Source organism: Scomber japonicus, chromosome 6 (genome assembly GCF_027409825.1).
Source record: "Scomber japonicus isolate fScoJap1 chromosome 6, fScoJap1.pri, whole genome shotgun sequence".
NCBI classification, from domain to species: Eukaryota; Metazoa; Chordata; class Actinopteri; order Scombriformes; family Scombridae; genus Scomber; species Scomber japonicus.
Genome location: NC_070583.1, coordinates 16,250,113 through 16,276,160, shown reverse-complemented (window position 1 = coordinate 16,276,160; position 26,048 = coordinate 16,250,113). Strand labels below are relative to the sequence as shown.

The following is a 26,048-nucleotide window of genomic DNA, read 5'->3' as shown; positions in this document are numbered from 1 at the left end:
TAGACTGCGAATATCTGGATAAATCAACTCAGGTAACGGAGAGATATCCTGGATAGGTTAATCCAGCTTCGTAGTACAGGCCTCGGATGTCCCTTTAACTTTATTATTAAGTAGGCATGTTATTGTATTATTGTGAAAGCTGTTACTGCGGATCTTGCAGATCTTGTTCCTGATGCGGACTTGACGCTGGTGATGAGGGCTGTGCAGAGGCGCGGGGACTGGCTGCACTGAAACTCTCCGCTGAGTTGACCCAGAGAGTCGACAGGCAGAAGAAGGATGGCTGGAAACTGTAAAGGATATTTCTTCTCTTTATTCGACTACAAAACGGAAAAATACATTGTCGCCAAAAATAAGAAAGTTGGGGTTTTGTACAGACTTATTCAGTTAAGTCTCCTCGGTTACCTTATAGGGTAAGTGAATGATGAGTAAATAACCTCGTTCCATATGTTGACTTAACCCCCCTAAGCAAAACAGCCTATTCATATAGCGTACACAATGTTTTTTGGGATGTTGATCAAAATAGTTCTGTGGTCTATTTTTGATAAAAATATGCAAAAGAACAAATTGAATTGAAATCAGCAACTTACATGGACAAATTGGTAACTGATATATTGCTGCATTGATATGTGTGTGTGTGTGTTTTATATGTTTAATGTATTAATGTGTGATTGCTGTATGACTGCACTAAATACTGTTGATGCATATTATACACTTTTATGGCTGTGTTGTTGAATGTATTGTCACTTTGTGTAAAGCACACTGTGTTGCCCTGCTTATATAATGTGCTAGATAATAAAGTTGGACTTTAACTGTGTATTAAAGTGAATGGTCCATAAAGCTATAAGGGTTAGGGACAGGTGATAGCCTACTTACTGCCGCGAACCTGCAATTTACCTTAAAAACAGTCAATTCAGCACCCAAATCTACAATAACAATTGTCTGTTTTAACTGTTCAGTGTACTCCTGTGGCCAGCAGCAGAGCTCAAATAAAAAGGCTAGTTGGCCTATTCTAGTAAATAAGTTAGTCACATATATATATATATATATATATATATATATATATATATATACAGGACACACATTTGAAAAGATAACGCTTAACAAATCCAAGATTTATTGTCAAGTGTTTCTATAATACTATCCTGCGTAGTCCTACACCAAAAAGCACCATAATACTTTAAAAAATATATCCTCATTGCTGAGTATTACAGACACATTTTATGTTTCTTTGGTAATGAATGTATTTTCCTTAACACAGAAAAGAGGATTTATTAGAAATGGCACAATAAATGATATGCTTTACACACACATCAGTAAGCTGTTTCTGTTTTCTAGCGCGCTGGTGAGTGTCAAAGTTCAAGCTGTTTATTCTGAGAGTTTCTTTCACCCACAGGTGGGTTTTTATAAGCAAGAAAGGCTACCAGGAAACGGATGACGCCATCCAGAGTTCTGTCATAACTAAACTGAAGGGCATCTCAGTGACAAACACCACAGAATCAGGTCTGCTAGTGTGGGGGCCTGAGGACTATGGCATCCCACCACAGGTAAAAACATCCGTCTGTGGCACCAACTGGTACATAATGTGAAATATATTCTCATATTGTCTAGCAGGATAAGTGGTAGTTTACTAACAGTCATTTAATTTCAGTCATTTAACCCATTTTCAAGTTTGGATGTGTGACCCATACTAATATGTTCTGATAAAAATAAAGTTTCATTAAAAAAATACCATTTCTCTTTTTTAAAATAGTTATATAAAAAGTTACATCTGTTGTGTTATGGTTCAAATTTGGCCCATTAGTAATTATGGGTGGTTTATGGAGAGAAATAGTAAAGCGAGGTAACACTTTATATTAAGGTACACCTATTCACCATTAATTGGTTGCTTATTAGAATGCAAATTAGTTACATATTTGCTCTTAATTAGTAATTATTAAGTACTTATTAATGCCTTATTCTGCATGTCCTTATTATACAACCAGTAAGCCATTCACTAAGAGTTTTCCCTCAATAACCTCAGAGTGATTGCTTATTAGTCGTAAGTAAGGAAGTTGTTGTATATGAATTACGATCTCAATATGCTTTGCTTAGTATGGACTTTATAAGGTAGTAGTACCACAAGAATAGTTATTCTCCCTTAATACCACTTAATGAATATGGTCTGTTCTTACATAATAAAACACAAAACTACAAGACTCAATAACTCTAAATTAAGTCTTTGGTACTTTGAATATGTTCTCCATATTAAAGTGACATCTTGATCATTACTAATCCACTAGAAGTTGAACACTTATTAACCAACACATGCTCCCTAATCTAAAGTTGCCTCCTTTTCACATCTAGTTAATATATTATAACACATGACTAATGCAATGAACAAGTGAACCTTGTTCATTATAAAATACTTCACAATATTAAGTACAAAATACAAAAACACAATTTAAAAAATATAAAACCTACACAGCTCTACATGAACATGCTCTTTATCAGCTAAATAACACTAAAAAGATTAGAAACAAATGTACTCAGCTGTACAAACCTCAACTTCCTCTATAATAACTGCATCAGGTGATTTATTTCCCCTGTGCACTAACTGTCCACTAACAAGGATTAAAGTCCACTAACTGTCCACTGACAAGGATTAGATTAGATTAGATTTTTTTTATTTTGAATGCGTGACAGAAGAAGAAAAAAAAAACAGAAAACAAAAACAGCACATAAAAAATGAAAGCACAGTGTTCTCACAGAAAACAGCGAACCTACACCCGACAGAAAATATACTGCACTGTCAACCACATTCGAAAGGGAGTGGGAAGAAGTTAAAACTTATTGAATCCCACCCCCACCTCTCAAATCAGTGGTTGCCAGCTCCCAATCCAATCACCAATTCACAAAATCCTACAATTTCCTACCAACACCATATGTAATGTCAACATTCACATCCATACCCACTGTTATCAACACCATAAATCATTGCCACATTTCTTAACCTCCTTCACCAAAAATAGCCACATACATATATATATATATATACGCACATACACGCATATATTCACATCCCCATATTTACATCCACATCCACACATGTACACAAACATACATAGATAGACATACTTATGTACAAACATAAATACATACGCGCACATACAAACAACGTGCACCTGAGTCACTTAAACACCTCCATCCCTGTACCTCATCCCTCATTGTCCATTAACAGACTTCCTCTTCCATGTACTGGTTTAAAAATATTTCTTTGTACCTTTTTTTAAACAGATTTATATTTACACTTTGTTTTATTTCTGTCTCCAGACTGTTCCACAAAGTCACCCCACAGCTCGATACGCACATGCTTTTCATATTTGTTCAGACCTTCGGATAAAACAACAAAAAACAACAAAAAAACAAAAAAACAAAAACAAAAAATATATATAGATATAGGCAGTTAGTACAGGCAAAGATCTTGAATGAGTGTGAAGCAATCAAACATAATTGGACAATGTCAGGTCTGCAGGCCGCAGTCAGACGATGGGCTGAGGCAGGAACACACTTGACGATGGGAGAGAGGGAGGCAGTGCAGGTGTCATAATGACATGATTTGATACCAACTTACACTGTGTTCTCTACATCTAGGGTGAAGATGTTCTTTTTGTTGTAACCAATTTCTTAGAGACGCCCAATCAGACGCTAGGATACTGTCCGGAGGTAAGACTTGATGTAAACCATTGACTGTATGTTTGACTACTGTGCCATGAGAAACATCCAATTGCCCTCACACTCACTTTCAGTGACAGCTGTCAACTAAGAGAGAACTTCATGTTTTTGTTGTGAGCATCTATTGAAGTGTTGGTCATATTTCAGGGACTCTTCATCGTTTTATTCTGGTTGGTGAATAATATTTTACATCCAATTTGCTAGTCATTATCTTGATGTTGAAAACAGTAGTAGTGACTGTGATAATGTGCATTTTTTAAATTTATTTCAGTCTCTTTTAACAATCCATTAAAGGCTTTATGGTAGTATTACATCCCCTGTTTGTTTTATCTTTTGGCTGTATTTTCCTTTGCACAGCTGCATCAGAGCTTCATAAGCCTTTTTTTATAGTTATGATAGCCAGGGCAGACATAGCACTGACCTTATTGTTTTCCATAATAACACAGTGGAAAGGTTTGGAGATATCACTCAATACTTAATATGTAATAATGTATTTCCCTTGCTCCTCAAGGTCTGAGGTTATGTTTTCAACCTCCAGTATGACTAATTATATCAGCATTTCCTCTCATGCTATTTTTTTCATTAATTCTTCTCATTAAAGCACCACCATTGGGTTTCTAATAAAACTCATTTGTCAGACTATTATCAGGATGTGCATATCATTCTGTTGGAGACATGAGTTTTCAGCTATAGCTGGATGACATGACATGCTGTTTAGACACTGTGTACTGTCTCCAAAACTCCTCTCGGCTCACGGTTTCAAGCTGTCTGAGACTAACTGTTTATGTTAAAGTTGCTTTATTTACTCTCCCCTGTTTGACATCTGATCATCTGGAAACTATTCCAGCCAGTCATGTTTCAAAGATACAGCAGAACATGTATGACTGAAGTTAGGGAAGAGCTGTAAATGACCTCTATTGTACTTGAGTGTCAAGTAAACTGAAATCATCTCTATATCTGAAATAACCTTATCTGGTTATCTCTCTTTCTCTTTTAAGTTTTGCTTTAGACACTTTTAAAATTCCAGAATGCAATTTTAAAATTCCATATCATTCAATCAGTGATATCTACCAGTGGGATGGTGGCTATGTCCCACTTCCATACCAACAAAAGAAATGAGGGTGGTTCAGTGCTCACACCTGCTAACAGGTTGCACAGCTTCAGAAAGATTTCAGACAACAAAAATGTAACATGTTGAATGTTAAAAACATTTATTGATGCTTTTATTTAATTAAAGTTAAAAGGTGCAGTGTGGTGAATTTAGCGGCATCTTGTTGAACGGACTTTTCAGAAATACAATATAATATTCATGTATCCATGTGATATTCAAGTATGTTTTAATTAGTGTAATCCTGCAGATATATCTGTATACTATATAAATTAGTACTGTATACAATTAGTGTCATGTGTCATGTAATTACAATGGAACATTTGTTTTGAGTAGAGGAAGCCCACAGACACAGACACAGACACATTGCAGCAACCCCATAATGTCGCTGTTGCTGATAGCTTCCACAGTTGAGTGGGAGCCTTAACTCTCATCTTCCAGCCAGGCACAGTGAAGTGTGACAAGTGTTATGAAAAGGACACGTACATGTTGGGTCTCTGAAGTATCTCATAAGTTTGACTTAGTAGACATGATGAGAAAGTAAGTCAGAAATTAAATAAACCGAATTTCATAGCAATGATGTCAACCCTATCTCTCCTCTTATTTGGGTAATGACTAGTGAATAAAACCCACATCTTTGAATCTAAGAGTGTGACTCTTGCAACAGGAAGTCTTGATTTCACAATGTATAGTTCGTGACTTGAGAAAAATACTGGTGGTTAAGATGCTTCTTGAATACCTTTTTGTATGATATTTGTTCCCAGAGTCCCAGCGTGCCGGATGGACACTGTCAAAATGATGAGAAGTGTGAAGAAGGGAAGATAGTGGCAGCTGGTAACGGTAAAAAATCACTGATTTCAAATTGCCATTAAATTGATAGGCGTGGTGCCATTCTGAAAGATGATTTGCATCTAAATTCAGGACGCTTCAAATTAAATTTGAATATACTTTAAGAATTTTTTTTTTCACTGTTTTTCTTCAGGAGTCATGAGTGGTCGATGCTTAAGAAAGGATGAAAACACCAATGGTACCTGTGAAATCTTCGCCTGGTGTCCCATTGAAAGAACATTCAAACCACAGTAAGGAGCAAAGCAGCTGCATGAAAACTTTCGTAGGCCTTAAAAAAATGAAGCCATTGATTACTCTTTGTGTACAAGCATGCGTGCACATCCAGGTGAGGTCATGTGACAACCTTGCACTTCTAGTTTCGTTAATTTACTACATGTTTTAATTTCAGTTGAGAGATGTTACTCTTTTATGAGTTGAGAATAGTTTTTTGTTTTTTTTACAGAGGGGCCCTGCTGGCAAATGCTGAAAACTTCACCATCTACATAAAGAATTCCATACAATTTCCTAAATTTAAATTTTCAAAGTAAGTCTTTTTAATAAGTTCAAAAAACTGTGTTCCTTTATCAGTGTGTTAATAAAACTTGTCAGGAAACAGTTATATACACACACTCTATTCTGCTGTGCTTTTAATATTTCAACTCTTTAGGTCCAACGTTTTGGAAACAACTGATGAATCCTATTTGAAGAAATGCCAATACAATGAAGAGCTGAACCCCTATTGCCCCATCTTTCGCCTGGGAGACATCACTAGTCGAGCAGGACACAACTTCCAGGACATGGCTACATTTGTTAGTACTTTTTTCGACTACTGGATGTAGTGAAGAGTTACTGTGTAGGCTGTGTAACTTTAAACCTTTAACTAATCATGACAGTATGTCAAGAGCTGATGTCTACACAGAAATCAATCCTAGATTTGATTGGAGTACACAGAAAATACAGTTTGTTCATTTGACTTTTTTTGACATTGAGGTTTAATTATTTTATATGCCAGAACAACAAATGAAACAATGTGCCATTCACAATTACAATCACTTTTACCTCACAATCACTGAAAAGTAAGGAGAACAAATATTGATGTAGCACCAAGAAACTTGTTTATAATTCCCACAAATTGAATTGTTAAGCATACAGCAAAATGCATTTGGCCATGTATAGATCATTTCTCAGGTTTATGGATGTTATTTTTCTATAATTATACTTTCTGGACTTTCTGTCTAGAATTTTGATGACAGTTTAAGACAAAACTGGTATTTACATGGTATAGATGCCACATATGATCACATGTTTTCTGTTTTCCAGGGTGGCTCCATTGGCATAATGATACAGTGGGATTGTGACCTTGACAAAGGCTACTCAAGTTGTCATCCGCAGTACCACTTTACTCGCATGGACATCACCAACAAGACCATCACAGTGGGATTCAATTTCAGGTGTACTGTAGTTACATCCTGCCTTTGTTGTACAGAGATTTGCATTCTCTTCAACAGTGTATTTATCTTAATTTACCATTAACATTTTATTTGACAGAAGACAAAATGTATCAGTATTGTCATATGAAACTTAAAAATAGTTTTACGCTCATGCTTTCGTATCATCCTCTTTTTTAAAACAGGCACACTCGGTATTATAAAAATGCTGCTGGTGAGACCTATAGATCTTTATTCAAAGTCTATGGTGTCCAATTCAGCATCATGGTCCATGGAAAGGTATGAAAACATTAGTCTTTCAGGGTGTTGGGTGAAAGAGATGAAATACTCTGTCAAAGCATTATGATGTTTAGTGACAAACTGATGAAAGCCTTGTCTTATTATCATTTCTTCATTCATCAGTATCATCTAGCAAGACTGTTGATACATGTCTAGGTTCTGTTACAAGAAATCTACATGAAATCACATTCAGAGACATATTCATATAAATCAATGTGTTTATATTGATTTCTGTGATTTTAAAGAAATTAGTTTGCATTTCTGCTGTTGTTTTCAGGCTGGGAAGTTCAGCATCATCCCCACAGCCATCAATATAGGTTCAGGACTGGCTTTGATGGGCGCTGTAAGTACCATCCATAATATAGTTTTAGAGAACTGAGCAGGATGTTTTGTATTTTGGCACAGTTACATTACCGGATCAAATTTGGTTTAACAGGGAGCTTTCCTCTGTGACATGGTCCTTCTCTACCTAATGAAGAAGGGCACCTCTTATCGAGAGAGGAAGTTTGAAGGATCCAGGTACGATGCACACATGTATAGCTACAGATTTTCCTATGTTTATATTAACACACATTACAGCACTAAATTTGATTTTATGGGGGAAATAAATAAGAGATATAATATAGTAGTGAGTGGAATTAATATTGGTCATGATAGAGTGAGAGGTTCATAAACCAAAAGAAGAATGCTATTCCTCCATTTATACACATTTCTATCAATCAACTCATTAGCATATTGTAATGAAATGTGTTATCCTACTTTTCATTCAAATGCTATGTAAATGTTTATTGTTAATGCAATAATACTACACAATACCCAGTTTAGTTTTCTCAATAGAGACAAGATGATACCTGATACTATTGATATTATTGATACTTCATGATCAATAATATTGTATTTCCATTTGAACTAAAAGATAACTCCTTTACTGCATTACTTTTAATTATCATTTTAGAATCATATTAACTTGAAGGAAAAACATCATTTTTTTCACTCATGCACAGGAGGTTACTGGGCATTAAATTAAATATACTGCACATAGTTTCTATTATAAACTGGATATTTTTAAATTGTTTAACAAATATAGATACGGCGTGTCTGCAAAAAGCACACTTTGTCTCTGTTCCACAGATATATGAAGTCTACATTCAATGAAAACAGTGTGGAAGACAAAAAGGACGCTGAGGAGCTGGATGATCTGACATCTGAGTCTTTTGCACTGAGAAAAAAAAAAAAGAAAAAAAAAGAGTTTTCATGATACTACCGTATTTTGTCTTTGTAACAATTTAATTTTTTATAATGTGTTCAAAACAATAATTGAAAACAATTTTCAAAACATTTCAGCAGCCTTACACCAGGTTTAACTGTAAAATTGTTGTGTTTTAGCTATGTACATGGTCATTGTCTGCGTGCAAACCTACAGACTTTCCATATGATCATCATGACACACTGTGTGAAGGTCAAGTTGAGTTTAAATCTTTTATGTTTTAGTCGATGAAACAGGATGTTTTGACTGATACACTGACGAGGGATTACAGTTTCTCTACTGAAAACACTGTATGCTCTAATACTGTAAAAATATAATTCTGTACAAAAGTCACAGTGTCTCAGGCATTATGCCACTTATCACTGATTTAGATAGATAGATATACACAGATCAAATACACAGTAAACCAGATTGCATTGACAAAACTCACGCTTTTACAAGGGAAAAAAAACTCCACACAAAGTTTAGCGTGTCATTTTTTTTTGTCTGTTGTTTTATGCATGTTTTTGCAATGACTACAAATGGGAAAATACCTCATACACAAATCAAGCCTTAAGTGCCAGGTTTCAGAGTGGCTTATGTGTTTTTATGCAGTCAACTTTTATTTATTTATTAATTGATGAAGAAAATAGCTCCACCTGTTGTCTGAGTACATGTGCAAATTAAAGTTTTAATAAGAAACAAGACATGTTGTGTAGTATATGAATGACTTGATTGTTTATTATAATCATACTAATACACATGAAGAGCTGTGGTGCTGTTGCAGTGCTTCAATAGGAAACGTTGGTCAACTGTTCCCATGTGTGTTTTACAGTTGGCTGTTGTTATAAACACACACATTTCTCCTCCTGAATCCACACACACGGTACATGTTCAAACACAATAAAACTATAGGCTGTGTACACATCATCAGTGGCAGAATTAGAGTATGACAGCTTGTTTATTAGCCTTTCTTCAGCACGGCTTGAACACTTGTAAAGGTGTATAAATGATACAGGGTGATGGTGAAATTGTGCTGAGGTGAACTTTTGACACTGCTTATCATGTGGACACCATCACCACACTTCTGGGCTCAGGACATGCAAACAGATAACACACTGTCATTACAAGATACTTCAAATTCTAGTTTTATTTCACACAAAGACAAAGATTTGTATCTAATCATGCACACAGTATCTGTCCTAGAACTGTGACAAGTAAATCCTGTTCTTAAACATTTCCTGTAAGAAGGAGAAGACAATACGACCAAGTAAACAATAATCCGTTCTCTACTCAGCATGCTACCTTCCTGCTTTCATTTTTAAACCTGTATTCAGCTTTAATACGATTCAGACCAGTGAGATTAAAGTGGTAGTAAAGATGCAGAATCTCCTGCTGTACTGTGACAGTAACTGGGAATACCGCTCAGCACTGACAACTTAACATGATTTATCATTATTGTTGTAGGGCTCATTCAGGGGATCACTCACAGAACACAATTTATTTGTAGTGGTGACAACATTAAAAAATTACATTTAAAATAATGCACGAGCAGTTTACCAGTTGCTAGAAAACCTTGCAATTGCACCTGCACCTTTAATTTGACTATGCTCATAACAGATTTGACAACAATAAAAGCACAATAAAAAGCACAATAAAAGATGGTACAAAAAGGAAGCTTCGAGGTAAAAACACAATGTCTAAAATCTAAACTTGATAATATGTAAGGAAGTATTTGAGTTTAAACATGTAAACAGTAGCTATTCATACTCATCAACTTATGATTCACAAAATAAACCTTACAATGTCTACATAGGTGCTCATATGTTTTTATTTCTCCATAATTAAAGCTAAACTGTCATGCACACTGTCTTGCGTTTCTATGTTGTTGCCTCTAGATGTCACTAAAGGGCAACTGAGCTTTCATGTTGTTCCAACATACAGGCACCAAGCCGGGGGGTAATAAGTATTGCCACCCCACCCCTGCCCGGCGCCTCTCACCAGTGGCAACTCCAGAGTGGACGAGAGTCCAACCCCTCTCGAGGAGACTGGTTCCAGAGCCCTTGCTGTGCGTCGAGGTGAGGTCGACTATATCTAGCCGGGACTTCTCAACCTCATGGGGTCATTGGGACACGCAAACCCCTCCACCACGGTAAGGTAGTAGCTCAGGTTGGTCATTAAGGTCATTAAGTTGAGGTGTGTCTGATTAGTGCCATATAGCAAAACCACTGTTTAACCCACAATGAAAATCCGAATAGCTGTCGATCCATCCAATCCAGATTTGAAAAAGGCAGAGCTGTTTTATTTTATTTTTTATGTTATTTGTAAACTTCTTTTTCCAATGTGTGAGAATTAGGCTATGTGATAATTGAATTAGAATAATGAATAAATCTCATTCACATGGTGAAAGCAACACATGGCTGGAGTCAACAAACAAGGATAAACAAACAACAAAACAAACAAATGTAGCATTCAGTTTGGCTGGATTGATATCAGAGGGGTATTGCACGAAACTAGGATAAGGGATTAAGCCGGGATATGTTAGTTATCCTGGCTGAATTTAGCCTCAAGTCAGTTGCATGAAAGCAGGTTAAATTTATCCTGGCCCAGTTACTATGGTGATTTATTCTCTGCAGCTAGCCTGCCCCAGACCAGGCTAACAACCAGGCTAAGATTATTCTCAGGGATTTATCTGGCAGTTCTACTGTCAACCTTGTGACAAATTAATGGGTTTTACAGCATTTCCATGGTGTTTCTAAATATGTTGATATAATAGACTATATTGTCGTTTCATTAAAGTCTGTTGACTGTTTAATTGCAACAGTCATTTTATAGTCATTCATGTGGTATCATTATTGTGTATAATGTACAGTAGATTTACTTTGTACTATTTACTAGCTGATACTCACAATGTTACTTGGCTGCTTCTGAGGCTGAGCAGCATCTGGGTCCTGTTACACGTTATTTTCTATTAGCACCAAATCACTGACTTCATATCCATTATGGGCTAAATGAGCAAGACATTTCCACAAAATTGACATGATACCTCAAGCCTGGAGTCCAGCAACACTGTCTCCTCATCTGCAGAAGTGCATCCAGCAGCTGCAGATGTGCCTTCCCCCTGCCCTACACCTAATTATAATAATTGTTTGCACTTAATTATATTTCCTGAGTAGCATGCACTTTTACTTGCCACATTTAAATCAAAGTGTTTAATTTAATTTAAATCAAAACTGTTGATTAGTGGGCTTGGACAGTAACTTCTTTAGTCCTTTAATTGTAATTTTGACAGTTCTAGTGGAGCACTGTTGTATTAATTGTACTTTTTTTAAAAAGTATATTTTTGGGCTTTTTGTCTTTGATGTACAGGTTAGTAGAGAGAGAGACAGGAAAACTGGAGACAGACTTGGTGCGGGATTTTAACCGGGGTCGCCTGCAGCAAGGACTGTAGCCTCAACACATGGGGCGAGTGCTCTACCCACTGAGCTATGCTTAACCTATTAATTGTACATTAATTGCACTACTCACGCATTGAGCCGGTCCGCGATTGTCTGCCAGGTTTTCTCCCTTTCCTTGATTACAGTGCTTTGTGCTTGTGTTGCCTTTTTTTCTTATAATTTCTTTAACCTCATCATGAAATTCCATCAGAAGCTGTTGTTCAGCGGCCGTGAAAAATGACGCGCAACACCTTTCCATTTTCCAATCTGTCATTCTGTGATCGATGCCATGGGTCTATTTGAGAATGCCGTGAACACGCACTTATCCCAACTATCTACACCTGGCTTGACATAGCCGTGCCTTTTCATCCTGGCTCAGCAAAACGTGCAACCGAATAAGCCAAGATGCGCCGGTCAGACTAGATCAAACCGCGCTTGCTCAGTTATCCTGGATTTCTTTATTCTACTTTTGTGCAATACCCCTCTGGTGAGAGAGGGTTTGTTTGATTTCTTCTCAGCCTGGGGAGTAGGTGGGGACTTTTGACATGGTGCATAATTTGTGACATCACAACTAAACACTAGCATTGTCAATTTTCCAACATGTTGCTATAGACAACACCGGAGGCCTGTACTACGAAGCTGGATTAACCTACCCAGGATATCTCTCCGTTACCTGGGTTGATTTACCCAGACATTCGCAATCTAGGATAAGCGGTACTACGAAGCTGGTTATCAACTCGGTAATTGAACCCAGGGTTTTCCAATCTGGATCACTGCGCGCTCACATAAAGGGGAGGAGTCTGCAGCATCTGACCAATCACAAACATGCAGAAACCCTGCAGAGCTACTTTACCATGGAGGAGCAGACAATTATTCTTCAACAATATGAAGAATTCAAACACATCATCCAGGCCAAAAGCAACACTGATGCTGCAGCAAAGGCCAGGAAGGAATGCTGGCAGAAAATTGCTGACTCTGTTAATACGTAAACTCGTGAGATTATACAATATTAATTTATCGGACAATTTTAACAGACAGCACTCTGATCATTCAATGTCACTTTATTACAGCACAGATGTTTGGGGCAGAGCGCTTCCTCAGTGCCCTTCCTCTCATAGAGACATTAAGTTAGTTTAATATTCAACATTCAATATACAAACCTATTATACTTCAACCATTTGAGTGAATGATGTCAAACCAACTGTATAACCCTAACCCATCCCTCATGTGCTTCAAGGATTATTTTTTAAATATATATTTTGGTCAATTAAAAAATTGCATCTATCCCTAAAAACTCTTTATCTCCTAAGCGCTCCTCTCACGATGCGCACCAATGTTGACAGGATCTTTTAAGAATGGGCAGGTCATTTTCTAAGAGAGCTGATTGGTCAGGAGGTGGTGCTTTTGTACTCATTGATCTCTTATCCAGAACATAACCTGCTCCGGAGCAGGTTAGCCGTTCAGTATAAGTTACCATGGTGATTTACCCCGGTAAGAAGTAAACCAGCGTCGTAGTTCGGAAAACCCAGAGTTAACCCTGAAGTTACCTCGATAAGAGAAGATCCAGCTTCGTAGTACAGGCCTCAGATGTCCCTTTAACTTTATTATTAAGTAGGCAGGTTATTGTATTATTGTGAAAGCTGTTACTGCGATCTTGCGGATCTTGTTCCTGATTCGGACTTGACGCTGGTGATGACGCTGGTGAGGCGCGGGGACTGGCTGCACTGAAACTCTCCGCTGAGTTGACCCAGAGAGTCGACAGGCAGATGAAGGATGGCTGGAAAGTGTAAAGGATATTTCTTCTCTTTATTCGACTACAAAACGGAAAAATACATTGTCGCCAAAAATAAGAGCGTTGGGGTTTTGTACAGACTTATTCAGTTAAGTCTCCTCGGTTACCTTATAGGGTAAGTGAATGATGAGTAAATAACCTCGTTCCATATGTTGACTTAACCCCCCTAAGCAAAACAGCCTATTCATATAGCGTACACAATGTTTTTTGGGATGTTGATCAAAATAGTTCTGTGGTCTATTTTTGATAAAAATATGCAAAAGAACAAATTGAATTGAAATCAGCAACTTACATGGACAAATTGGTAACTGATATATTGCTGCATTGATATGTGTGTGTGTGTGTTTTATATGTTTAATGTATTAATGTGTGATTGCTGTATGACTGCACTAAATACTGTTGATGCATATTATACACTTTTATGGCTGTGTTGTTGAATGTATTGTCACTTTGTGTAAAGCACACTGTGTTGCCCTGCTTATGTAATGTGCTAGATAAGTAAAGTTTGACTTTAACTGTGTATTAAAGTGAATGGTCCATAAAGCTATAAGGGTTAGGGACAGGTGATAGCCTACTTACTGCCGCGAACCTGCAATTTACCTTAAAAACAGTCAATTCAGCACCCAAATCTACAATAACAATTGTCTGTTTTAACTGTTCAGTGTACTCCCGTGGCCAGCAGCAGAGCTCAAATAAAAAGGCTAGTTCGCCTATTCTAGTAAATAAGTTTGTCATTGTGATGTCAATTTTTGAGAGAGCAGAAGTTACACAGTGCTCTATAACAAAGGTACAAAGAAACAGGCACAGGACACACGTTTGAAAAGATAACGCTTAAGATTTATTGTCAAGTGTTTCTATAATACTATCCTGCGTAGTCCTACACCAAAAAGCACCATAATACTTTAAAAAATATATCCTCATTGCTGAGTATTACAGACACATTTTATGTTTCTTTGGTAATGAATGTATTTTCCTTAACACAGAAAAGAGGATTTATTAAAAATAGCACAATAAACTATATGCTTTACACACATCTGTAAGCTGTTTCTGTTTTCTAGCGTGCTGGTGAGTGTCAAAGTTCAAGCTGTTTATTCTGAGAGTTTCTTTCACCCACAGGTGGGTTTTTATAAGCAAGAAAGGCTACCAGGAGACAGATGAGGCCATCCAGAGTTCTGTCATAACTAAACTGAAGGGCGTCTCAGTGACAAACACCACAGAATCAGGTCTGCTAATGTGGGGGCCTGAGGACTATGGCATCCCACCACAGGTAAAAACATCCTTCTGTGGCACCAACTGATACATAATGTGAAATATATTCTCATATTGTCTAGCAGAATAAGTGGTAGTTTACTAACAGTCATTTAATTTCAGTCATTTATCCCATTTTCAAGTTTAGATGTGTGACCCATACTAATATGTTCTGATCAAATCAAAGTTTCATTAAAAAAAACACAATTTTACCATTTTTCTTTTTTAAAATAGTTATATAAAAAGTTACATCTGTTGTGTTATGGTTCAAATTTGGCCCATTAGTAATTATGGGTGGTTTATGGAGAGAAATAGTAAAGCGAGGTAACACTTTATATTAAGGTACACCTATTCACCATTAATTGGTTGCTTATTAGCATGCAAATTAGTTACATATTGGCTCTTCATTAGTAATTATTAAGTACTTATTAATGCCTTATTCTGCATGTCCTTATTATACAACCAGTAAGCCATTCACTAAGAGTTTTCCCTCAATAACCTCAGAGTGATTGCTTATTAGTCGCAAGTAAGGAAGTTGTTGTATATGAATTACGATCTCAATATGCTTTGCTTAGTATGGACTTTACAAGGTAGTAGTACCACAAGAATAGTTATTCTCCCTTAATACCACTTAATTAATATGGTCTGCTCTTACATAATAAAACACAAAACTACAAAACTCAATAACTCTAAATTAAGTCTTTGGTACTTTGAATATGTTCCCCATATTAAAGTGACATCTTGATCATTACTAATCCACTAGTAGTTGAACACTTATTAACCAACACATGCTCCCTAATCTAAAGTTGCCTCCTTTTCACACCTAGTTAATATATTATAACACATAACTAATGCAATGAACAAGTGAACCTTGTTCATTATAAAATACTTCACAATATTAAGTACAAAATACAAAAACACAATTTAAAAAATATAAAACCTACACAGCTCTACATGAACATGCTCTTTATCAGCTAAATTACACTAAAAAGATTAGAAACAAATGTACTCAACTGTACAAACCTCAACTTCCTCTATAATAACTGCATCAGGTGATTTATTTCCCCTGTGCACTAACTGTCCACTAACAAGGATTAAAGTCCACTAACTGTCCACTGACAAGGATTAGATTAGATTCGATTATTTTTATTTTGAATGCGTGACAGAAGAAGAAAAAAAAACAAAAAACAAAAACAGCACATAAAAAATGAAAGCACAGTGTTCTCACAGAAAATAGCGAACCTACACCCGACAGAAAATATACTGCACTGTCAACCACATTCGAAAGGGAGTGGGAAGAAGTAAAAATGTATTTAATCCCACCCCCACCTCTCAAATCAGTGGTTGCCAGCTCCCAATCCAATCACCAATTCACAAAATCCTACAATTTCCTACCAACACCATATGTAATGTCAACATTCACATCCATACCCACTGTTATCAACACCATAAATCATTGCCACATTTCTTAACCTCCAAAAATAGCCACATACATACATACATACGCACATACACGCATATATACACATCCCCATATTTACATCCACATCCACACATGTACACAAACATACATAGATAGACATACTTATGTACAAACATAAATACATACGCGCACATACAAACAACGTGCACCTGAGTCACTTAAACACGTCCATCCCTGTACCTCATCCCTCATTGTCCTCCGTTAACAGACTTCCTCTTCCATGTACTTGTTTAAAAATATTTCTTTGTACCTTTTTTTAAACAGATTTATATTTGCACTTTGTTTTATTTCTGTCTCCAGACTGTTCCACAAAGTCACCCCACAGCTCGATACGCACATGCTTTTCATATTTGTTCAGACCTTCGGATAAAACAACAAAAAACAACAAAAAAACAAAAAATATATATAGATATAGGCAGTTAGTACAGGCAAAGATCTTGAATGAGTGTGAAGCAATCAAACATAATTGGACAATGTCAGGTCTGCAGGCCGCAGTCAGACGATGGGCTGAGGCAGGAACACACTTGAGGATGTCCGGTGAACAGTAGTGAGATAGGGAGGCAGTGCAGGTGTCATAATGCTCAGTATGAACGTGGTCTTTATCAGCTAAATTACACTTGTAAAAGATTAGAAACAAATGTACTCAACTGTACAAACTTCAACTTGCTCTATAATAACTGCATCAGGTGATTTATTTCCCCTGTCCACCAACTGTCCACTAACAAGGATTAAAGTCCACTAACTGTCCACTAACAAGGATAAAACAAAAATATCTCTCTCTCTCTCTCTCTCTCTCTCTCTCTCTCTCTCTCTCTCTCTCTCTCTCTCTCTCTCTCTCTCTCTCTCTCTCTCTCTCTCTCTCTCTCTCTCTCTCTCTCTCTCTCTCTCTCTCCAATATACCAATTTACACTGTGTTCTCTACATCTAGGGTGAAGATGTTCTTTTTGTTGTAACCAATTTCTTAGAGACGCCCAATCAGAAGCTAGGATACTGTCCGGAGGTAAGACTTGATGTAAACCATTGACTGTATGTTTGACTACTGTGCCATGAGAAACATCCAGAAAATTGCCCTCACACTCACTTTCAGTCACAGCTGTCAACTAAGAGAGAACTCCATGTTTTTGTAAATAATATTTTACATCCAATTTCCTAGTCATTATCTTGATGTTGAAAACAGTAGTAGTGAGTGTGATAATGTGCATTTTTTTTTATTTATTTCAGTCTCTTGTAACAATCCAGTAAAGGCTTTATGGTAGTATTACATCCCCTGTTTGTTTTATCTTTTGGCTGTATTTTCCTTTGCACAGCTGCATCAGAGCTTCATAAGCCTTTTTTTTATAGTTATGATAGCCAGGGCAGACATAGCACTGACCTTATTGTTTTCCATAATAACACAGTGCAAAGGTTTGGAGATATCACTCAATGCTTAATAAGGGAATGTATTTCCCTTGCTCTTCAGGGTCTGAGGTTATGTTTTCAACCTCCAGTATGACTAATTATATCAGCATTTCCTCTCATGCTATTGTTTTCATTAATTCTTCTCATTAAAGCACCACCATTGGGTTTCTAATAAAACACATTTGTCAGACTGTTATCAGGATGTGCATATCATTCTGTTGGAGACATGGAGACATGAGTTTTCAGCTATAGCTGGAGGACATGACGTGCATGACGGTTTCGAGCTGTCTGAGACTAAAAGTGTTGCTTTATTTACTCTCCGCTGTTTGACATCTGATCATCTGGAAACTATTCCAGCCAGTCATGTTTCAAAGATACAGCAGAACATGTATGACTGAAATTAGGGAAGAGCTGTAAATGACCTCTATTGTACTTGAGTGTCAAGTCTGAAATCATCTCTATATCTGAAATAACCATATCTGGTTATCTCTCTCTCCCTCTTGAGTTTTTGCTTTAGTTTTAGACACTTTTAAAATTCCAGAATGCAATTTTAAAATTCCATATCATTCAATTAATGATATCTACCAGTGGGATGGTGTCTATGTCCCACTTCCATACCAACAAAAGAAATGAGGGTGGTTCAGTGCTCACACCTGCTAACAGGTTTCACAGCTTCAGAAAGATTTCAGACAACAAAAAATTAACATGTTGAATGTTAAAAACATTTATTGATGCTTTTATTTAATTAAAGTTAAAAGGTGCAGTGTGGTGAATTTAGTGGCATCTTGTTGAACGGACTTTTCAGAAATAGAATATAATATTCATGTATCCATGTGATATTCAAGTATGTTTTAATTAGTGTAATCCTGATACTATATAAATTAGTACGGTATACAATTAGTGTCATGTGTCATGTTTTGAGTAGAGGAAGCCCACAGACACAGACACATTGCAGCAACCCCATAATGTCGCTGTAGTTTAAAAATCCATGATGAGTAGAAAAAGAGTAAGATCAACTGTGGCTCATCTGTAGTCCCGGTCTGATTCATGTAGTCTAAATACCAATGGCAAATAGTAAATAATACAGATGGCTCACATGGTGGCACAGCTCTCACGGCCCGCAGACCCCTGTTGCTAATAGCTTCCACGGTTGAGTGGGAGCCTTAACTCTCATCTTCCAGCCAGGCACAGTGAAGTGTGACAAGTGTTATGAAAAGGGCACATACATGTTGGGGCTCTGAAGTATCTCTTAAGTTTGACTTAGCTTGACTTAAGTAGACATGATGAGAAAGTAAGTCAGAAATTAAATAAACCGAATTTCATAGCAATGATGTCAACCCTATCTCTTCTTTTATTTGGGGAGTGACTAATCAATGACTAATGAAGACCCACATCTTTGAATCTAATAGTATGACTCTTGCAACAGGACGTCTCATATCACCATGTATAGTTTGTGACTTGAGAAAAATACTGGTGGTTAAGATGCTTCTTGAATACCTTTTTGTATGATGTTTGTTCCCAGAGTCCCAGCGTGCTGGATGGACACTGTCTAGAGGATGAGAAGTGTGAAGAAGGGAAGATAGTGGCAGCTGGTAACGGTAAAAAATCACTGATTTCAAATTGCCATTAAATTGATAGGCGTGGTGCCATTCTGAAAGATGATTTGCATCTAAATTCAGGACGCTTCAAATTAAATTTGAATATACTTCAAGAATTTTTTTTTTCACTGTTTTTTCTTCAGGAGTCATGAGTGGTCGATGCTTAAGAAAGGATGAAAACACCACTGGTACCTGTGAAATCTTCGCCTGGTGTCCCATTGAAAGAAAATTCAAACCACAGTAAGGAGCAAAGCAGCTGCATGAAAACTTTTGTAGGCCTGAAAAAAATGAAGCCATTGATTACTCTTTGTGTACAAGCATGCGTGCACATCCATGTGAGGTCATGTGACAACCTTGCACTTCCAGTTTCGTTAATTTACTACATGTTTTAATTTCAGTTGAGAGATAAGTTACTCTTTTATGAGTTGAGAATAGTTTTTTGTTTTTTTTACAGAGGGGCCCTGCTGGCAAATGCTGAAAACTTCACCATCTACATAAAGAATTCCATACAATTTCCTAAATTTAAATTTTCAAAGTAAGTCTTCTTTTAATAAGTTCATAAAACTGTGTTCCTTTATCAGTGTGTTAATAAAACTGGTCAGGAAACAGTTATGTACACACACTCTATTCTGCTGTGCTTTTAATATTTCAACTCTTTAGGTCCAACGTTTTGGAAACAACTGATGAATCCTATTTGAAGAAATGCCAATACAATGAAGAGCTGAACCCCTATTGCCCCATCTTTCGCCTGGGAGACATCACTAGTCGAGCAGGACACAACTTCCAGGACATGGCTACATTTGTTAGTACTTTTTTCGACTACTGGATGTAGTGAAGAGTTACTGTGTAGGCTGTGTAACTTTAAACCTTTAACTAATCATGACAGTATGTCAAGAGCTGAGGTCTACACAGAAATCAGTCCTAGATTTGATTGGAGTACACAGGAAATACAGTTTGTTCATTTGACTTTTTTTGACATTGAGGTTTAATTATTTTATATGCCAGAACAACAAATGAAACAATGTGCCATTCACAATTACAATCACTTTTACCTCACAATCACTGAAAAGTAAGGAGAACAAATATTGATGTAGCACCAAGAAACTTGCTTATAATTCCCACAAATTGAATTGTTAAGCATACAGCAAAATGCATTTGGCCATGTATAGACAATTTCTCAGGTTTATGGATGTTATTTTTCTATAATGCACATTATACTTATCCTTTATGTCCAGAATTTTGATGACAGTTTAAGACAAAGCTGGTATTTACATGGTATAGATGCCACATATGATCACATTGTTTTCTGTTTTCCAGGGTGGCTCCATTGGCATAATGATACAGTGGGATTGTGACATTGACAAAGGCTACTCAAGTTGTCATCCGCAGTACCACTTTACTCGCATGGACATCACCAACAAGACCATCACAGTGGGATTCAATTTTAGGTGCACTGTAGTTACATCCTACCTTTGTTGTACAAAGATTTGCATTCTCTTCAACAGTGTATTTTTTCTTAATTTACTATTAACATTTTATTTGACAGAAGACAAAATGTATCAGTATTGTCATATGAAACTTAAAAATAGTTTTACGCTCATGCTTTCGTATCATCCTCTTTTTTAAAACAGGCACACTCGGTATTATAAAAATGCTGCTGGTGAGACCTATAGATCTTTATTCAAAGTCTACGGTGTCCAATTCAGCATCATGGTCCATGGAAAGGTATGAAAACATTAGTCTTTCAGGGTGTTGGGTGAAAGAGATGAAATACTCTGTCAAAGCATTATGATGTTTAGTGACAAACTGATGAAAGCCTTGTCTTATTATCATTTCATCATTCATCAGTATCATCTAGCAAGACTGTTGATACATGTCTAGGTTCTGTTACAAGAAATCTACATGAAATCACATTCAGAGACATATTCATATAAATCAATGTGTTTATATTGATTTCTGTGATTTTAAAGAAATTAGTTTGCATTTCTGCTGTTGTTTTCAGGCTGGGAAGTTCAACATCATCCCCACAGCCATCAATATAGGTTCAGGACTGGCTTTGATGGGCGCTGTAAGTACCATCCATAATATAGTTTTAGATAACTGAGCAGGATGTTTTGTATTTTGGCACAGTTACATTACCGGATCACATTTGGTTTAACAGGGAGCTTTCCTCTGTGACATCCTTCTCTACCTAATGAAGAAGGGCACCTCTTATCGAGAGAGGAAGTTTGAAGGATCCAGGTACGATGCACACATGTATAGCTACAGATTTTCCTATGTTTATATTAACACACATTACAGCACTAAATTTGATTTTATGGGGGAAATGAATAATATATAATATAGTAGTGAGTGGAATTAACATTGGTCATGATGGAGTGAGAGGTTCTTAAACCAAAAGAAGAATGCTATTCCTCCATTTATACACATTTCTATCAATCAACTCATTAGCATATTGTAATGAAATGTGTTATCCTACTTTTCATTCAAATGCTATGTAAATGTTTATTGTTAATGCAATAATACTACACAATACCCAGTTTAGTTTTCTCAATAGAGACAAGATGATACCTGATACTTCATGATCGATGATATTGTATTTCCATTTGAACTAAAAGATAACTCCTTTACTGCATTACTTTTAATTATCATTTTGGAATCATATTAACTTGAAGGAAAAACATCATTTTTTTTCACTCATGCACAGGAGGTTACTGGGCATTAAATTAAATATACTGCACATAGTTTCTATTATAAACTGGGTATTTTTAAATTGTTCAACAAATATAGATACGGCGTGTCTGCAAAAAGCACACTATGTCTCTGTTCCGCAGAAATATGAAGTCTACATCCAATGAAAACAGTGTGGAAGACAAAAAGGACGCAGAGGAGTTGGATGATCTCACATCTTAGTCTTTTGCACTGAGAAAAAAGAAAAAGAAAAAAAAAGAGTTTTCATGATACTACCGTATTTTGTCTTTGTAACAATCTAATTTTTTATAATGTGTTCAAAACAATAATTGAAAACAATTTTGAACAAACATTTCAGCAGCCTTACACCAGGTTTAACTGTAAAATTGTTGTGTTTTAGCTATGTACATGGTCATTGTCTGCGTGCAAACTCCTTACACCTACAGACTCTCCATATGATCATCATGACACACTGTGTGAAGGTCAAGTTGAGTTTAAATCTTTTATGTTTTAGTCGATGAAACAGGATGTTTTGACTGATACACTGACGAGGGATTACAGCTTCTCTACTGAAAACACTGTGTGCTCTAATACTGTAAAAATATAATTCTGTACAAAAGTCACAGTGTCTCAGGCATTATGCCACTTATCACTGATTTAGATAGATAGATATACACAGATCAAATACACAGTAAACCAGAATGTATTGACAAAACTCACGCTTTTACAAGGGAAAAAAAACTCCACACAGAAAGTTTAGCGTGTCATTTTTCTTGTCTGTTGTTTTTTAAAAAATGACATTGTTTACTGCATGTTTTTGCAATGACTACAAATGGGAAAATACTTCATACACAAATCAAGCCTTAAGTGCCAGGTTTCAGAGTGGCTTATGTGTTTTTATGCAGTCAACTTTTTTTATTTATTAATTGACGAAGAAAATAGCTCCACCTGTGATCTGACTACATGTGCAAATTAAAGTTTTAATAAGAAACAAGACATGTGGTATATGAATGACTTGATTGTTTATTATAATCATATACACATGAAGAGCTGTGGTGCTGTTGCAGTGCTTCAATAGGAAACGTTGGTCAACTGTTCCCATGTGTGTTTTACAGTTGGCTGTTGTTATAAACATACACATTTCTCCTCCTGAATCCACACACACGGTACATGTTCAAACACAATAAAACTATAGGCTGTGTACACATTATCAGTGGCAGAATTAGACTATGACAGCTTGACGACTTGAACAGTTGTACAGGTGTATAAATGATACAGGGTGATGGTGAAATTGTGCTGTGGTGAACTTTTGACACTGCTTATCATATGGACACCATCACCACACTTCTGGGCTCAGGACATGCAAACAGATAACACACTGTCATTACTAGATACTTCAAATTCTAGTTTTATTTCACACAAAGACTTAGACAAGATTTGTATCTAATCATGCACACAGTATCTGTCCTAGAACTGTGACAAGTAAATCCTGTTCTTAAACATTTCCTGTGAGAAGGAGAAGACAATACCACCAAGTAAACAATAATCCGTTTTCTACTCAGCATGTTACCTTCCTGCTTTCATTTTTAAACCTGTATTCAGCTTTAATACGATTCAGACCAGTGAGATTAAAGTGGTAGTAAAGATGCAGAATCTCCTGCTGTACTGTGACAGTAACTGGGAATACCGCTCAGCACTGACAACTTAACATGATTTATCATTATTGTTGTAGGGCTCATTCAGGAGATCACTCACAGAACACAATTTATTTGTAGTGGTGACAACATTAAAAAATGAAATTTAAAATAATGCACGAGCAGTTTACCAGTTACTAGAAAACGTTGCAATTGCACCTGCACCTTTAATTTGACTATGCTCATAACAGATTTGACAACAATAAAAGCACAGATAGTACAAAAAGGCAGCATCGAGGTAAAAACACAATGTCTAAAATCTAAACTTGATCATATGTAAGGAAGTATTTGAGTTTAAACATGTAAACAGTAGCTATTCATACTCATCAACTTATGATTCACAAAATAAACCTTACAATGTCTACATGTGACTGTGCTCATATGTTTTTATTTCTCCATAATTAAAGCTAAACTGTCATGCACACTGTCTTGCATTTCCGTGTTGTTGCCTCTAGATGTCACTAAAGGGCAACTGAGCTTTCATGTTGTTGTCACCTTTAGCAGAAATTCATAGCCGGAGGATTTGTGTAGGATGGCTGTAGGGGAGGTTTTAAAGTGTATATGATGCATCATTAAAGGTATTTATTATTACCCAAGTGGCTCTTGCAGTATAGACTTTCAGTGTTTCAAGATATGAAGATATGAACAAGTGTAATATGATCCTTACCTACTGCACGAAATATTAGATGTGCTTATTGAATAAAGTGGAGATGTTCTCTTGACTGGTTAAGTTAATAAAGCATTTCTATTCACTTATTTAATTTCTATTCCTATTCAGTATAACATAATGAGGGAGTCACTGATTTGTGCTGATTGCAAACTGAATTTCTGTTGCCAAAATGGGTCCAAATCAACTGCAAACATAATACTCACTTAACCATAATTTTCTTTTAGTGCTTTGACACAGAGACACCACGTCAAACTCAGGGAAACATGTACAGTAAAATATAGTGTTTAAATAGTTACATGAAACCTAAAGTATATCTGAGTGAGTTAGGTAACTGTTTTCTATTTCGCACCATGCTCTAGGGTTTGGTTTCACTTAGGCAGTGAAATAACATTACCTGCAAAACATATTTGCATTGTCAGTATGAGCATGGTAGCATGTTTGACATCAGCATTAAGCTCAAAACACCTGCATAAGTAAGTTACAGCCTCACTATCTTGTCTGTTAAAGGGAGGGCTAAGTTTACTTTGCTAAGTTGCAACCAATATGTACCAGGAAGACAATGTTTCAATAGCTGCAAAGCAGTCCTGAACACCCGGCAGTCCTGAGCACAGGCTGTCCAATCTAAAATAACTTTATGCTGTCCTGCTATGGGGAATGTTGCCTGACTGGTTAGATGTACCAGGGGGAAATCAGGTGTTTATTGCTTCAGCAGGACCGAGGTGTGGAGGAAACAAGATTAATTGACTGAAATCTATGAAGAGATTTAATATGATTTGACAGTGAATAGCAGGAATCTTGTTCAAAGTTCAGACATAAGGTTTATCTCAGAAATTCACTTGCTATATATGTCCACAGCAGGGGGTTAAAAGCTGATTGTCATTGGCAAATTAATAAAGTCAATAAAGAGTAAAACTTTGTTTGCTTGCTTAGGTTTCTTCTTTTCTTTTGGGACAATAGAAATAAAGTAAAGTAGTTTAACTGGAAGATTATATTACATAATGATGCATGACTCAGTCCTAGTTTGGTATGTGGCATGCTGGTATATAAGTGCCAGAGTGGGATGTCTGTCCACATACCATCTGACAACATGAAGATCCTACTTCTCACAATGCTGCTGCTGCTGTGCAGCACTCAAGGTGAGTAAACTTCGGTTTATATTGAAATTTGTTAGCTTTTTTTTTTTACTGAAGCTAATATCAAAATGACATAAGAAAGGCTATACTGTCTCTTTTGATTTGATCGCTGACACATTACACCTGTGGATGGATATTCTTTCTTCAGAGAGAGGAGGGAAAACCTGTCATTGATAATGAAAGCGATCCATTATTCCTATACAGTACTACTGGCCAAATTTCAAACTAAATTTTGATGTCATAACTTCGTAATATTTCTCAAAGAAATAAAAAAAGAATCTCAA

General features: G+C 36.4%; 2 protein-coding genes across 2 annotated transcripts; both read left to right on the top strand.

Moving 5' to 3' along the window:
* The first annotated feature begins 204 nt into the window (after nucleotides 1-204).
* On the top strand, nucleotides 205-7,380 carry LOC128359840 (P2X purinoceptor 5-like). The gene is made up of 9 exons (XM_053320162.1): nucleotides 205-410; nucleotides 1,394-1,544; nucleotides 3,631-3,702; nucleotides 5,584-5,659; nucleotides 5,802-5,898; nucleotides 6,111-6,191; nucleotides 6,315-6,456; nucleotides 6,968-7,098; nucleotides 7,281-7,380. Exons 1-9 carry the CDS (start codon nucleotides 277-279, stop codon nucleotides 7,378-7,380), a joined length of 984 nt encoding a protein of 327 aa, XP_053176137.1. The 5' UTR covers nucleotides 205-276.
* Nucleotides 7,381-13,830: 6,450 nt separating this feature from the next.
* On the top strand, nucleotides 13,831-22,489 carry LOC128359839 (P2X purinoceptor 5-like). Its single transcript, XM_053320160.1, has 12 exons — nucleotides 13,831-13,964; nucleotides 14,966-15,116; nucleotides 17,509-17,580; nucleotides 19,501-19,576; nucleotides 19,720-19,816; nucleotides 20,031-20,111; nucleotides 20,237-20,378; nucleotides 20,894-21,024; nucleotides 21,208-21,301; nucleotides 21,579-21,644; nucleotides 21,738-21,817; nucleotides 22,411-22,489. Exons 1-12 carry the CDS (start codon nucleotides 13,831-13,833, stop codon nucleotides 22,487-22,489), a joined length of 1,203 nt encoding a protein of 400 aa, XP_053176135.1.
* The last annotated feature ends 3,559 nt before the right edge of the window (nucleotides 22,490-26,048 follow it).